This window comes from Triticum aestivum, chromosome 4A (assembly GCF_018294505.1).
Source record: "Triticum aestivum cultivar Chinese Spring chromosome 4A, IWGSC CS RefSeq v2.1, whole genome shotgun sequence".
NCBI classification, from domain to species: domain Eukaryota; kingdom Viridiplantae; phylum Streptophyta; class Magnoliopsida; order Poales; family Poaceae; genus Triticum; species Triticum aestivum.
Genome location: NC_057803.1, coordinates 736,397,745 through 736,412,602, shown reverse-complemented (window position 1 = coordinate 736,412,602; position 14,858 = coordinate 736,397,745). Strand labels below are relative to the sequence as shown.

General features: G+C 40.6%; 1 protein-coding gene across 1 annotated transcript; it reads left to right on the top strand.

The window, feature by feature from the left end:
- Nucleotides 1–13,379: 13,379 nt before the first annotated feature.
- Nucleotides 13,380–13,868, top strand: LOC123084455 (WAT1-related protein At4g01440-like). The gene is made up of 3 exons (XM_044506049.1): nucleotides 13,380–13,599; nucleotides 13,680–13,742; nucleotides 13,829–13,868. The coding sequence occupies exons 1-3, from the start codon at nucleotides 13,409–13,411 to the stop codon at nucleotides 13,866–13,868; spliced, it is 294 nt and encodes a 97-aa protein (XP_044361984.1). The 5' UTR covers nucleotides 13,380–13,408.
- Nucleotides 13,869–14,858: the final 990 nt, after the last annotated feature.

The following is a 14,858-nucleotide window of genomic DNA, read 5'->3' as shown; positions in this document are numbered from 1 at the left end:
TCCCTTTCATTTACGACACAGATCAAATCAAATCATATGGAATCATCCTTCCCTTCCAGTCAGGAGAATCTTCCATAAACAACAGTTTAATCAAATATTTTATATGGATACCAGAAATGGCCATCGGGTATTTCCGTGGGGTTGAACCCGCCGAGATTGAAATCATTGGTCATACCGGTCTGTAGCATGCTGTTGAAACGAATTGCTTGGTTGTTGTACGCAATCGTTTCCATCTTTGCTCCCTAATATTTTTTTACGAATCATAACAATAATGAGGAAACAAAACTATTTATCAAACATGTATTTTAAAAATGTGAGCTATAAAAATGCGGGCTATCAAATATTGATGATTAATGACTTACATGCTGATCGAGTAGTATGCACTGAACGTACAAGTTTCCCATGTCATTCTCCTTGATTTGAGCCTTCCACAGGACCTTAACATGTATTATCCAGCAATTTTGATATATATGCTCCATTTGGAGACGATGAAAAATCAAGTTCATCTGCGTAGAATAGAAAGAACAGATGAGGTAAATTACTGAGCGTTGATGGCAAACAGCCGTACAATGAGATTATTCTATCTTGCCTGTTCATCGGAGGGATGACGGGTTGACTCACGATAGGAACCCGTGGCGATGCCATCACCCTCTTAGAGGTGATCGATCTGTATGAGTTTACCATGGACGTGGAGGAGATGGCTTTTCCTCTATAGAAAGATGGAGACAAAAATGGTGCTGCAGAAAGATGGAGACAAAGATGGTGCTGCAGAAAGATGGAGACAAAGATGGTGCTGTGGGGCTTTTTTATAAGCATAGTGGGCGGCGGGAAAATGAAAAATGGCTAAGAAAATTTGTTTTGGGGCGGGCGGCGGGAAAATGAAAAATGAAAAATGGTCAGTAATCGGATCTTTAATATTCGGCAACCTATTGAAAATTGTGTATTTATCAAGGAAACACACACCTCAAAATCGGTCCATGATCAACCCAGCTGATTTGTGATTTGTGATTCACAATATATTTAATTAATGCAAATTTGTGATTTATGATCACTTGCCTTATCAAAACGAAACTGATTTATCACATGCGTATACAATCTCAAATTCTTGCCGTAATATATTAATTAGGGGAAATTGACTTTCTTCTTTGAGCATATTTTTAACCTTACTGATATTCTCATTAGGTTATTTTCCTTTTTCCCATTTATATTATGTGCACGTCTCGAACGACCAATTATTTAACGAGGCTAGATTGGTTCTAGACGTGTAGAAAGTAATCTATCCGTAATGATTTCTTTTGGTTCACTAAAAAAACTGACAGCGTCTGTTTTTGTAAGTACTGCAGCAAAATTTCAGTATGATATATACCATAGTAACTTAAACAACAATATTTTTTTAAGCCAAACACTTGAAAGTATGTAGTACTAAGGCCATGCTTGGCAGCAAAGAATTTTTTGAAGTTTTCGGAGAATACTCTAGTTTTTCTAGTGACCCACAGTTTTAAATACTTTGACGTGTTTGGTGTCCAAAAAGACTGAAGTTCTATAAACTGTAGTATTTCTAAAATTGTGACATTTTCGTTCTATCTAAAAAGAGAGTTCCAACCTCTTCTTTTTATAAAGGGAACATGAGAGAACGTCGTGGAGAGAGCTGCTTGCTACCTCCAATGTCTGAAAAAAATGTCTGAAAAATAATAATATGTTATATGTCTATCTTGGATAAGTTAATCCGACGTGGTGAGGTGCAAACCATCCCTGGTGCACATGTCCCCTCAAATTGGGATATCCAGCGTGACACGGGGTCAAATGCAGAGAGGAAAGATGGTTGGGATACCAGCAAATATGAGATTCTGTAGGCACAACAACATACTAGCATGGTGGTGCAGACTTTGATTAACCAAATAAATCAGTTGACGGAGATGGTCGTGAAGCTTATCCAAGCATGCGACAAGAAGCCACCCCCACCTTCAAAGGACCAAGCATGAGGAGGTCTACAATGTTATTTATATATCTTAGTATGTTAGTTGTTTCATTGCTCCTTAAGAGCATTTGTCAATGTAATCGTTCGGAGTCAAATAATGAAGGGTTATTAATTTGCTTGTTGTCTCTTATTTATGCTCGATGACAATGCGATTTTTAGTTTTCTTTTATTTATCCCAGCAAACATGCTATTGTCATTTTCTTTTATCACTACACGTTGAGAAGAACAGAAGATTTTATTAAGTTGCATGTTTGTTCTCAGCCCCATGCCATGTTTTAGCAATGGCAGCAGCGATACAAGTGCTTACTCGCAAACTATTCAGATAGCAAAAATAGACACGGTACTGTTCCAAGACATATAACATATTATTATTTTTCAGACATCTTATATTTTTCAGACATCATAGGTAGCAAGCAGCTCTCTCCATGACGTTCTCTCACGTTCTCTTTAGAAAAAGAAGAGGTTGGACCTCTTTTTTTAGATAGAACGAAAATGTCACAGTTTTGGAAATACTACGGTTTATAGAACTTCAGTCTTTTTGGACACCAAACACGTCAAAGTATTTAAAACTGTGGGTCTCTAGAACAACTAGAGTATTCTCCCAAAACTTCAAAAAATTCTTTGCTGCCAAGCGTAGCCTAAGTACTGCATACTTTCAAGTGTTTGGCTTAAAAAATATTGTTGTTTAAGTTACTGTGGTTTATCATACTGAATTTTTGCCGAAGTACTTAAAAAAACGAACGCGGTCAGTTTTTTTAAAAGTGAACCAACAAAAAATATTACGGATAGATTACTTTCTGCACGTCTCGAACCAAGCTAGCCTCGTTAAATAATTGGTTGTTCGAGATGTGCACAGAATATAAATGGGAAAAAGGAAAATAACTTAATGAGAATATCAATAAGGTTAAAAATATCATGAAAGAAGAAAGTCAATTTCCCCTAATTAATATATTACGACAAGAATTTGAGATTGTATACACATGTGATAAATCAGTTACGATTTTATAAGGCAAGTGATCATAAATCACAAATTTGCATTAATTAAATATATTGTGAATCACAAATCACAAATCAGCTGGGTTGATCACGGATCGATTTTGAGGTGTCTGTTTCCTTGATAAATACACAATTTTCAATAGGTTGCCGAATATTAAAGATTCGATTATTGACCTTTTTCATTTTTCATTTTCACGCCGCCCGCCCAAAAACAAATTTTCTTAACCATTTTTCATTTTCCCGCCGCCCACTATGCTTATAAAAAAGCCCCACAGCACCATCTTTGTCTCCATCTTTCTGCAGCACCATTTTTGTCTCCATCTTTCTACAGACGAAAAGCTATCTCCTCCACGACCATGGTAAACTCATATGGATCGATCACCTCTAAGAGGGTGATGGCATCGCCGTCGGTTCCTATCGTTAGTCAACCCATCACCCCTCCGATGAACAGGCAAGATAGGATAATCACATTGTACGGCTGTTTGCCATCATCACTCAGTAATTTACCTCATCCGTTCTTTCTATTCTACGCACAGGAACATGACTTTTCATCGTGTCCAAATGGAGCATATATATCAAAATTACTGGATCATTCATGCTAGGGTCCTGTGGAAGGCTCAAATCAAGGAGAATGGCATGGGAAACTTGTACCTTCAGTGCATACTACTCGATCAGCATGTAAGTCATTAATCATCACTACTTGATAGCCCCCATGTTTATAGCCCACATTTTTATAATACCTGTTTGATAAACAATTTTGGTTCCTCATTATTGTTATTATTCATAAAATATATTAGGGAACAAAGATGGAAGCGATCGCGTACAACAACCAAGCAATTCGCTTCAACAACATTGTACAGACCGGTATGACCTATGATTTCAATCTCGTCGGGTTCAACCCCAGGGAAATACCCAATGGCCATTTCTGGTATCTAGCCATGGACTTTGTCGTCACACTACATGTTAGGACCGAGATTATGATGTCGGCACAACGGATAACGTCAACAATTTTCCCCCGTGCTTCCCACGGTTTGAAGTCATATTCTCGCTACGGGACAAAAGTATCATTGGTGCATAATCTTTAACTTTGGTCTTGCATTTTACTCTGTACAACTCAGTGCCTCATTGTGATTATATTTTTACAGACGTGGTTGCTAATCTTGCCTATGTTGGTAGGATACAATATAGCGGGATTCAATATATAAACGCCACATCCCTTACCTCGAGATTGGTCTCATGAACTTTTGGTAAGCGTCATTTACAATTTGCACGTTTCCATATGCTTCTTTTTGTAGTTTTATTGCTGCAATCATATACTAACTTTTGTATTTGGTTGTAGACGGCAGATAATTTTCTTACGTGTACGTGAAGAGCACGTTGGTCGTCACTTCTACCATTTGCAATTCACTGATAATCTGTTCGAGAAGCTTGTTGTTACTTATATACAGGTAAACCAGAGGCAGCAATGCTTGCAAACTATGAGGGAGCGCACATTCTTCTTCTCTCCTAACATTAATGATGATCATCATCATCTACAAGGTAGGTGCTGCGTTCTATTTTAAATTTTTATCGTAGATATCCAAGAAACCAGCCTCATGACACTTGATGAAACGCATGCGTACATCAAGGATATTGTTCAAGCTAGGAACAATGGACGCTAGAATATCTGTGTACACAAGTGCACAGTTTGTCTTAGATATACAAATGTATGAACGCTTTGCATGCAACATTTCGTTGCTAATTGTCACATTCTGAAGCGTCTTAGATATACAAATGTATGAACGCTTATGTCTTGTTGGTTTAATAATATGTCATATACAATAAAAAATCTATTTAAAACTATCGTCACATTTCGTCGCCATATACTGTGAAGTCCTGAACTATATATTTGACTAATATATATTTGATGATCAAACTGTCAAAAATGGACTTCAAACGGTAACGTGTCTACTCTCATTCTCTCTACACGTATGAATCTCTTTTAGTGTAGGTTCAAATATTTTTAATATACAGTGTAGCGCAAAAAGGAAAAGACGTTGACCTTGACAGATGTCATCGCATGCTATCAGGAATTATGGCATTCCAAAGAAAATATAATTAATTTTGTACACGGAATCAAGAACTGCCATATGCATCAGCCAGATGGTCGTGTTAAGTAGGACAAAAACAGGAAAAAAACGTTGTGTTTCTTTCTATATCTCGGTCGCCCGTGTTTAACATAGGTTAGGAAATATATGTCGTGTTTCTTTCTATATCTGTGGAGGTAAAGTTTGGAAAGGCGACATAGATTAGGATATATATAATCTGGCGTTGATTCATTTGCCTGGTGGAGCATGCAACCAAAGTAAAATTATGGCATATTATCCTATGGTTTTTGTTATGGAAACTTGTAATTATGGAAGGATATGGGGCACCTTCCGAGTACATGCCCCATGATTCCTCCCGGCCCTCATCTTATACTCAATATTTCCTTTTCAGTTGTATTCACAAAATAAGTGGGCTGAAATATAATGGGATTGGGAAGATATTATGTAATACTGGGAGAAAGATCTGATCCGTCCACAATTGAAAATAATTTCTACAAGGAAATGAATAACGGCTTTAATTAAACGATGTTTATCATTTGGAAGGCAATATTAACTCTCCAAAAAATTAGATGTCACAAGAACAAAATGATCAACTCCATCCGCGTCCTATTTCACCACCCACCCAAGTTCACAGATATCCCATAGCAATTTCCGATCAAGAACGAATTTTCTATCCCATGGAGGCGATCATTGGGAACGCTGCACACGCACCCCAAGAGGGTGCGCCAGCGCCCCAGGAGGATGTTCATGTTCCCGCGCCCTAGGAGGATGTGCCTGCGCCCATGGATCTTCTGCCCCCACCAATGCATGCCATGGAAGATGCACTCCAATGCATATTTGACTTTATCGTTGGCGTTTGAGACGAAGATACATTAAAGTAAGTTGTCTTATTATACATTCCTTTGCTATATACAAATCATGATGGAACACTCTGGTACACAGAAAACTAAGATAGCTAGATTGGCAATCCTAAAACATTCATATGTACATGTGTACTTTTTTAGTTGAATCCTTGTACACGAACAATGTCATGCAAAGGCCATGAATTCAGGTTCTAAATTTTATAGTGTAGATACATCTAGGTGAGGACAATCTGACCTCGTGCAATGTCATGCAATCTAACCATGAATTCGGTTTATAGGTTAGTATTGCTTGGTCTCGTCCAAATTGTAGAGAGAAAGTTAAACTAGAAGAGAACCATTGATATTTGCAGCCAGTACTAAGGATTTAATCTATATTGATAGATGTCTTTTGCTAAATGTTGTTGTGCATTTTTTGTGCAGCTCAATATGGATAAGAAGCGCACGGCCGTACCAGATCGAAATCAGCCTTCAAATGATCTAGGACACCCTTTTTTTCTTAAAAAAACTTCATCCCGAATGCTTCGACCTTGTTGTTCGTAAGCTTGCGAGCGCTAAAGTAGAGATGACCGCAGGCACCAACTGGGTTGGAAGCAAACATTATTTCGACTTGCAGTTTCATGCTGAGTCACAGGCCGTGAGGTACTCCTGGATGACGCAAGGAGAGCGCATCATGACGCTGATTAACTATGCTGTGGTCCAGCCTCTTCCTAAATATGATGTGTTCAACTCTATAATTGTAAGAGACGCTCATTCTTAAAGTTGATTTTACTTATTATAATAGCAATTGACATGTGTCGACCTGCCACAGTATCTACTACCGTTGACTCTTTCAGATTCCTCGTACAGGTTACTTGTAGTCAACCGGCTGAGGAGGAGGGTTGTCATGATGGATCCATCCTTCAACACGTTTGATCCTGAAGAGAGCACTCATAACATATTGATGAGGAAGGAAATCACATTGCTGAAGGAAGAATTCAACAATGTGTTGCTCACTGGGATCCCTGATTGGAATATCCAAATCATGGATTGGGAACAAGATACCATGTCCTGTGCTGCTCGTCGGTAATCTACTAAATTGATCGTATACATAAGATGCAAACCATTATAATGTTTAATATTTATTTTTTGTGTCGCACCTAACACTCTGGCTTCTTTGTCCTACGGGAGATGGCCCACCAGATTGGTCGTTTACGTAGCATGGGCTGGATGAACACTAGCGTAAGTACATATATGATGAGTTGATGTGTGCTAATTATTATCCAACCAGTTTATTAAATGATTGAGTTTTTGCACCTTTCCTAGGATCCAATACAGCTCAGACACCAACTGACGGTCCAGATGCTAATGGTGAAAGATAATGAAGCCGCTGGAAACATCCCGCAAGAGATTAGAGTGGCCTTGAGGGTTTCAGCTTTGTTAGGGATCGAATTGATAATTATCTATTTTTGATATAAATAATTAGATAATAACTTTATGGTGTCTTCTATATACGTACGTTTAAATTTTTTTATGATGTTTTGGTATTATTAAACTATTCAAACTTTATGGTGTTTTGGTATTATTGAAGTTTGATTTTACTACCATATTGTTGGATTATTAATTGATTTTGTTGCAACGTCATCAACGAATCATTCGTTTGTCTGCCATGAATGAGCAGTGAGCCGTAGTTGAGAAGACGTACAGGGCTAATAGGGTTTGACGCAAGATGACATGAGTCGCCAGGGTATAATGTTTTTCCTAAATTAGGCAAATGCATGTCCGTGCACCGGATATTTACATCATTTGGCGGCAACATTGTTCCTCCACCTGTTTCTGCACCTACTGTCTTTGCCTTGAAGATGTACAAAATGGAAATTGTCACATCTATCAATGCCCGCATCCAGCTCACAACCCCCTATCACTTCCTCTACCATTGAATTTTAGACATGCTATCATCGTGTAGAACATTCAAAAATATTAAAAAAAATCAAATGGGCTGACACATTAGTAAGTTATTATACTTCTATAATTCCTACAACTCCCACATGAACGCACGAGCAGCCCTAAATAGTAAAGTCCATCCAGGATATGTCAACTAGAACTCTAAATATCCTGAACTACACATTTGATGACTATACATCTGATCAAACTGTCAAATATCAAACTGTCAAACATGGTAACGTGTCTACTCTCTTTCTCCCTACACGCATGAATCTCTTTCCAAGAATCCTTAAAATCCTTTCCTTCCAAAACGTGATAGTATCCAATCTCGCGGTGTGGCCTACCATATGTCTCTCAGCCCCCCGAATTCAATGGGTTGCCCAGTGTGGCCATTAATTTTTCCCTTAATCAGATTTGCTTACAAGGAAAGTTAAATTCTGCTTGTTCCGATCGGGAAAGGGAGACGTATATTAGAGATATATAATCCGGTGTTTATTTATTTGCCTAGTGGAGTATGGAATCAAAATAAATTCTTGTCCTATTATTAGCAGGATTTTGTAATGGAAACATGCACAGATGGAAGGATAAGGGGCACCTTCCAATCCATACAACATCATAATGCCTCACCGACTTGGTGTTGGACGATTCCCCTCCGACACGCATATATATGGTCCGGCTGTGAGTCCACCATCGTCCACTGCCCCCTCGCTCGCTCATCCTGGTGCTAAGAAGACGTTCTGCCCGCGGCAATGGCTGCAATGCCGAATTTTGATGGAGTGAACAACGCAGTCGACTACATCTAGAACTACATCATGTTTTCCTCAGATGAGGAGCAATTAGAGTTTGTTCTGACATCCCTAAACTACATCTATACTTTATTTGCACTTGTTAGCTACAGTTCACTACCATTATAGTTTGCATTATTTTAAACCCGAGTAAAAATCTGTTCTTTCACCTAATCCATGTCGATGAGTTGGTCACGTACATAAGCTGTTGCATGCATGCACTGGTTAGGATCATGCGATCCTTTCTAAGTCCATAAGGTTCTACAGATCTAGCATTGTGGTTGCAAAAGACTGGGCATGTGCTAATATTATCCTTTTACATTACACCACATTATTTTAAACTACAGATTTTCTATGAGCCGTAGTACAAAAATACATTACAATCAAACATATCATAGTAGATTTATTTGTTTATCTTAAGCAACAGTACTTCTGTCCTCAACAGACACTACAACTCCAATTAGAAGATACATACATTTCAGACCTTACTAAAGTTATGAAAAAAATGTACTCTAGCTTGCCCACACATTCAAGTACTACATTTTTATGATACGCTGTTTTTCTAACAAGTTTGCTATCATGCCGGTTTGTTGCTAAACTCGTCAAGGTTTCTAACTGTTATGTTTTAGTAAAAAAACTAAAATATTGTGCTACCAAACGCATACTAAATGTGCACCATTTTGAATGCAGCGAGTGACATCTACTACTATGAAAGTACGTTAAATCACATAAAGGTTTTTTCCTGTACATACTATGGAATTACAAAATATTATGTGATCACCATGTACTACTGTTGGATGTGGATTTGGTCACTTGAAGTGAGATGTAGTACAGGGACCTGACACGCGCGAGCAGCCACGAACGCAAAGACACTTGGAAAACGTTTGAAATTACGTATATTTTAATTTATGTTTTGTGCTAAACCTTGTTCTGTTTTTGTTTGCAACACAATATGGATAAGGAGCCCTCGTCCATTCCTGATAGAGTTTAGTCTACGGACTATCCAAGACACCATGCGAGGTGTTCGATGGGTCCATCCGAGTTGCTTCAATCTTGTAGTGCGTAAGCTTACTATCGACACAATACAGGGGAACGCAGGAACAGACTTTGTTGGATCCACACATATGTTTGATTTGCAATTCCATGGACTAGTACGGATGCTGAGTCAGACCTCCTTCAGCCAAGCTCAACGCACCAACTTGTTGATTAACACTGTCATTGTACGACCGTTGCCCAAATACACCGTGCTCATGACCCCGTCCATTGTAAGGATTGTCATTCTTAAAAATTAGTGTGTATACTATCTATTCGCCATTAACTTTGTATACCCATTGCAGTACCTATTGCCGTTGTATTTGCCGGATTCCTCCTACGGCTTACTTGTAGTTAATATTGAAAATAGGAGGACTCTTTTGATTGATCATTCCAACGAGTCATTCCTAGGCTCGGAGGACTTTCATGCCAAAGAACTGAAGAAGAAAGCCCTGTTAGTTAAGCAAGAATTTGGCAATGTATTGCAACAGGAGAGGCCTTGTTTGAATCCCCAACTCATGGATTGGCCACAAGATCATACCTATATTACAGCCGCACGGTAATAGTTTAAACTGGTCATGCACATTATAGACACACTGATATAGTTTCTAACATATGGAGTTTTTTGGTCACAACCTGGACTCTGGATTCAAAGTCCGACAGGAGATGGCCTACCAAGATGATACTCTCGGTCATAACATGTCCACGACTGAGGTAGGTGCATATATAACAAGTTCCCGTCTTCCATATTTTTGTTAAATATAAATGTATGTTCTTCCACTCACATAGGTTTGCTGTGCAAAATCTTTTCCAGGAATTTATTAAATTATTATTTTTTGCATCTTTCTAGGATTCATTACAACTCAGAAAGAACCTGCTGGTCCAGATGCTGACGATCAAAGTCAATGAAGCAGCTGAAAACATACCAGCTGAAATTGGAGCGGCCTTGAGGGTTTTAAACAACTGACTATGGACGCGTGCATGTTCAAATGTCACAAATAAATGGCTACTACAACTTTCTTAGGGATCGAATTGAGAATTATCCTTTTGGCAATATGAATATTGTATTGGATTATATATATGTAGGGAATAAACTGTTTGATGGCATCATATAATTAGATAACATTTTGTCTTCTATTTATGAAGTTTAGAGGAACTGATCTTGGCACCCTCTAGCTTCGTATTCGCTGCAACATTGTCTACTTGTTTTGGTTCTATCTATATATTTTGGCTTCTATGTATATTTTGTACTATAATACCCGTGCGGTCAGGAGCATGTTTGTTGCTCCAGGTGAAGCGGAGGCATTTTGGAATGGACCATGGCATGTTCAGATGGTACTCAAAGACCGGCAAGTGAGGTTTTCAGTCATGCCTCGCATCATATACTAAATCGTATCGTATAACTCCATCCATACACCCACTGCTATACGATACGAGGTTTACTTTGTCGGAAATCGTCACATGCCAGCTATCGAATAGTCAACTTAAAAACATGATGGTTATAAGGCACATACCTTCAATTGCCTTTAATCTTCAAGTTCGCACATGATCCACATTTCTCTGTCATGCTCATGATGTTTCTGATAACGCGCTGATTAACTTGTATGTGTTCCTGAATAGAGTAACCGAAATAAGTCCCAGCCAAGGTGTTTTCTTATTGACTACATAAAATACAAGACGGTGCCAACATTTTCCGACAAACAATATACATTACCACATTTTCTAATTTGAGGTGGGAGGAACAAAATTATTATTAAGCTACTCTAAGGGAGTCACATCTTTTTCAAATATAATTTAATTGAAAATATTTCGTGTTGTATGTATGAACTTTCTCTAAACAGAATAGCCATATAGGTTATTTATGACGTTAAATAACAATAAAATAAAAGAGGCACTAACGACTGATTCAGAGGAGGAAAAAATAGGCATATGCATCTCAATAGGTATTACACATGAAATGCAAGAAAGAGTTGTAAGCTGATCTAGATCAAATTTTGTACCCCGCTTATTTATCTAGGACAAGTTAGATTATTATAACGTACTTGGACAATTTTATTTGGGCTTATTCCATCTGTGCCCCCAATTCCTTAATTGTGCTCAGTTTTTCCCACGCTTCAAACTTTTGCTCACTTTTCCCCACTCTCTTAGCAGAAACTCTCACAAATGTTCATAACAGACGTTTGCCATCTTGGCCGTTAACTGACTTGTGGGGCCACGTTGGACTCTATTGACTATGGTTGTGGCTTCGCTGGTTGGGCCGTGTTTGTGTTCATAGGACGGGCCCGTAGTTTGTTGGTAATAAATTAAAAAAGCCTACTATCGATGGATGCAGCCTGCTATGCATGCCCGGCTTTGGCATCGATGTAGCCTGCTATGCATGCGAACACCGCCACACACGCATCTAGTGACCTAGACCTAATCGCATGCATGCACGCTGACACGCACGCATCGATCCTTGCCGCACGGTTGCCGGTGGATTCAGTCACTCCGCAGCGTCGTTTCACGCGTCGCGGGCATACGTTCCGGTGGCAGAAGGGGCACGTTGCACGCACGCTCACGTCCATATGTCGAGTCATCGGTTCACGCCACACGGCTGCCGCTCGATTCAGTTGTGGGAGGCAGGCAGCCGCCAACGCAGAGCATGCATAAGGGGAGGCAGGCAGCCGCCAACGCAGAGAACGCAAAGGACGCTCGCATCAATTCACGTTCACACATTGATGATCACATCGGTTCACGCACGCACTGAGTCACGATCTACGCCATTTGCGCATGTACCCACTTCGTCTCCCCCGGCTATTTAAACTGCCCTTCATTGCCTCTTCTTCTACAGATCCATCTGCGCCTCCCACTTCTCTTTTTCCCCCAAAAGCCAAAGCTGTTCCACTCAACGAAGTGAGCAAGATGCAGTACAACGGGCCTACGTTCCAAGAGATGCCCACCGTGCCGGAACGGCGGTACCCCGCCAACGTCGTCGTCGAGGCATCGCTCCGTGTGTGGGCGTTCTCACGCTGGAGGGGTAGCACTGAGCTTGCACGGGGGTTCCTTCGTGCGGGCTTCCACCACCTCCCGGCGGGCTCGCCGCCCATGTTCAACCTCGTGGAGCAGCGTCCCCACGCCAAGGCTCCAATGGTAGGGCTCGTCGTCCACTTCACCAACAGGTTCGATGCCTACTACCTGCTTGGCAAGGTGTATTGGTGTGGGTGCGAGTTCATCGCATTCACCACCTATAACATCTTCACCGACTTCGAGAGTGTCTTCCATGCTCGCAACCACATGCACAGCCTCTCGTACTACCTCGGCGACAACGGCCTTGAGGAGGAGCAGTACTGAAGCCGGCGGCGAAGAAGACGGTGAAGCCGGCGGTTAAGGTGAAGACGACGGTGAAGACATGGCAGTGTTGCCCTAGCTACCCTATCTACTATGTAGTGTGAGTTTGGTGCGTGTGTTGCCCGAGCTAGCTACCCTATCTATGTAAGGTTAATTATTATTATCTATCGGTGTCGTGTTATATGTAAGAACTTATGTTGCCCTAGCAACCCCTAAGTTAAGTTATGTGTGTTATATTAATGCTTTGTTATGTTTTGTATTTTGTTTGTCCCAAGTTTAGACACGGCTAATTGGCGTGGGAAAAATTAACCAAACTAACTAAAAATGATGTGTTTATGGATGCCTATAAGTAGTCCATGGGAGCATCATCATGGCAATATAAGTGAAGGAAGGTGTGTCAAAGATCCATTCAGCAGCGCAATGTGGGGGATGGCGCGCATCGATGAGTGGAAACCGGTGATCGCAATGCTGGTCTTCGACCTCATCTCTGCCGTGACAACGGCCCTGATCAAGGCGGCGCTTGAAGAGGGACTCGACCGTCTGGTGCTCATCACGCTGCGTCAACTGGTGGCCACGGTCTTCCTTTCTCCGATCGCATTTTTCAAAGAACGGTACACAAATTTATAATTCACAAAAGGTGATCAGAGTTCAGAACTTGGGCTATAATTTGATGCTACTGCTGATTTTTCAGGAGCACAAGGCCTAAGCTCACACTGGAGATCCTGGTGTACCTCTTCTTCAGCGCAGCGTTAGGGTACCGTTGGCAAACATAGCATCACAACAATCACTTCCAGATATGATTCTGCTTGATTCATCACTGATTTTTCCTTCCCATTTTAGCGCCGCGCTCTCTCAGTACACCTTCTTCTTCCCATTTTAACACAAACATTTCCCAACAACTTAATTCAAATTTTCGACTTGCTCCTTGTGTTTGCTGCTGGCTTCACCGTCTTGCTCCTGGTTTCCATAGTTGAGATGCTCATTTCTTTCAGACTCTTGTTCCTTTTGATCTTCGGATTTCCTTGGGGTTTTTCCCGTGGAGGTGCTGATGGAGTAGTTCCACTCGGCGAGCACTTGACGACCATTTGACGGTCATCTATGGGTTCAGTAATCTTTAAAGGCACAATTGGAAAAATTACCCCCTCCTCTTCTTCTCTTAGAGCTTCAAAACCATGAAAGGCCATGGTTTCAAAATCTTCGGCCTCTTCATCTCTTGGCCTTTTCTCCCTAGATCTGGTAAATAAAATTATAAGCCATAGGAAAAAAAGAGAACAAATGCAAACAAAAGGGTAGCTGCATTCTACAAATGCAAACACATACCAAGATGCTTCATTTGCTGCTGCATTCTCCACTGCTTCATTTGCTGCTGCATTCTCCACTGCATCTTCAGTCTCCATTGCTGCTGCATTCTCCTTAGCATTGGCTGCTGTCCATCTTTCCTCCTCTCCAAATGATGCATCCACTGCATTGGTACAAAGCTTAGCAATATGCCCCAGAACTCCACATTTTTTGCAAGCACGCTTCTTTGGTAGATGACCCTCCTCACCTGCTCTAATCCTCTGGTTCCTTGGTCTTCCTGGTGGTCTAGTAATGATAGGAGCGTGGAGTTTGAACCCTGGATCTACTATGTTCCATTGATCTTTCCCCAATAGTGCAGGCACATTGTCAGCATAAGCAGCCATAAATTTGGCAACAGAGAAATACTCAGAGCAATATTGATCAACTTCACCATCTGCACCCCCGATAACGGTCATCAGATGTAGGGCATGTATGCATGGCTTCCCACGGATCTGCCATTGCCTACAAGTACATTCTCTAGTACTTAGGTTCACAGGATACCTCCATACCCTATTTTTAGTGTCAGTATAGG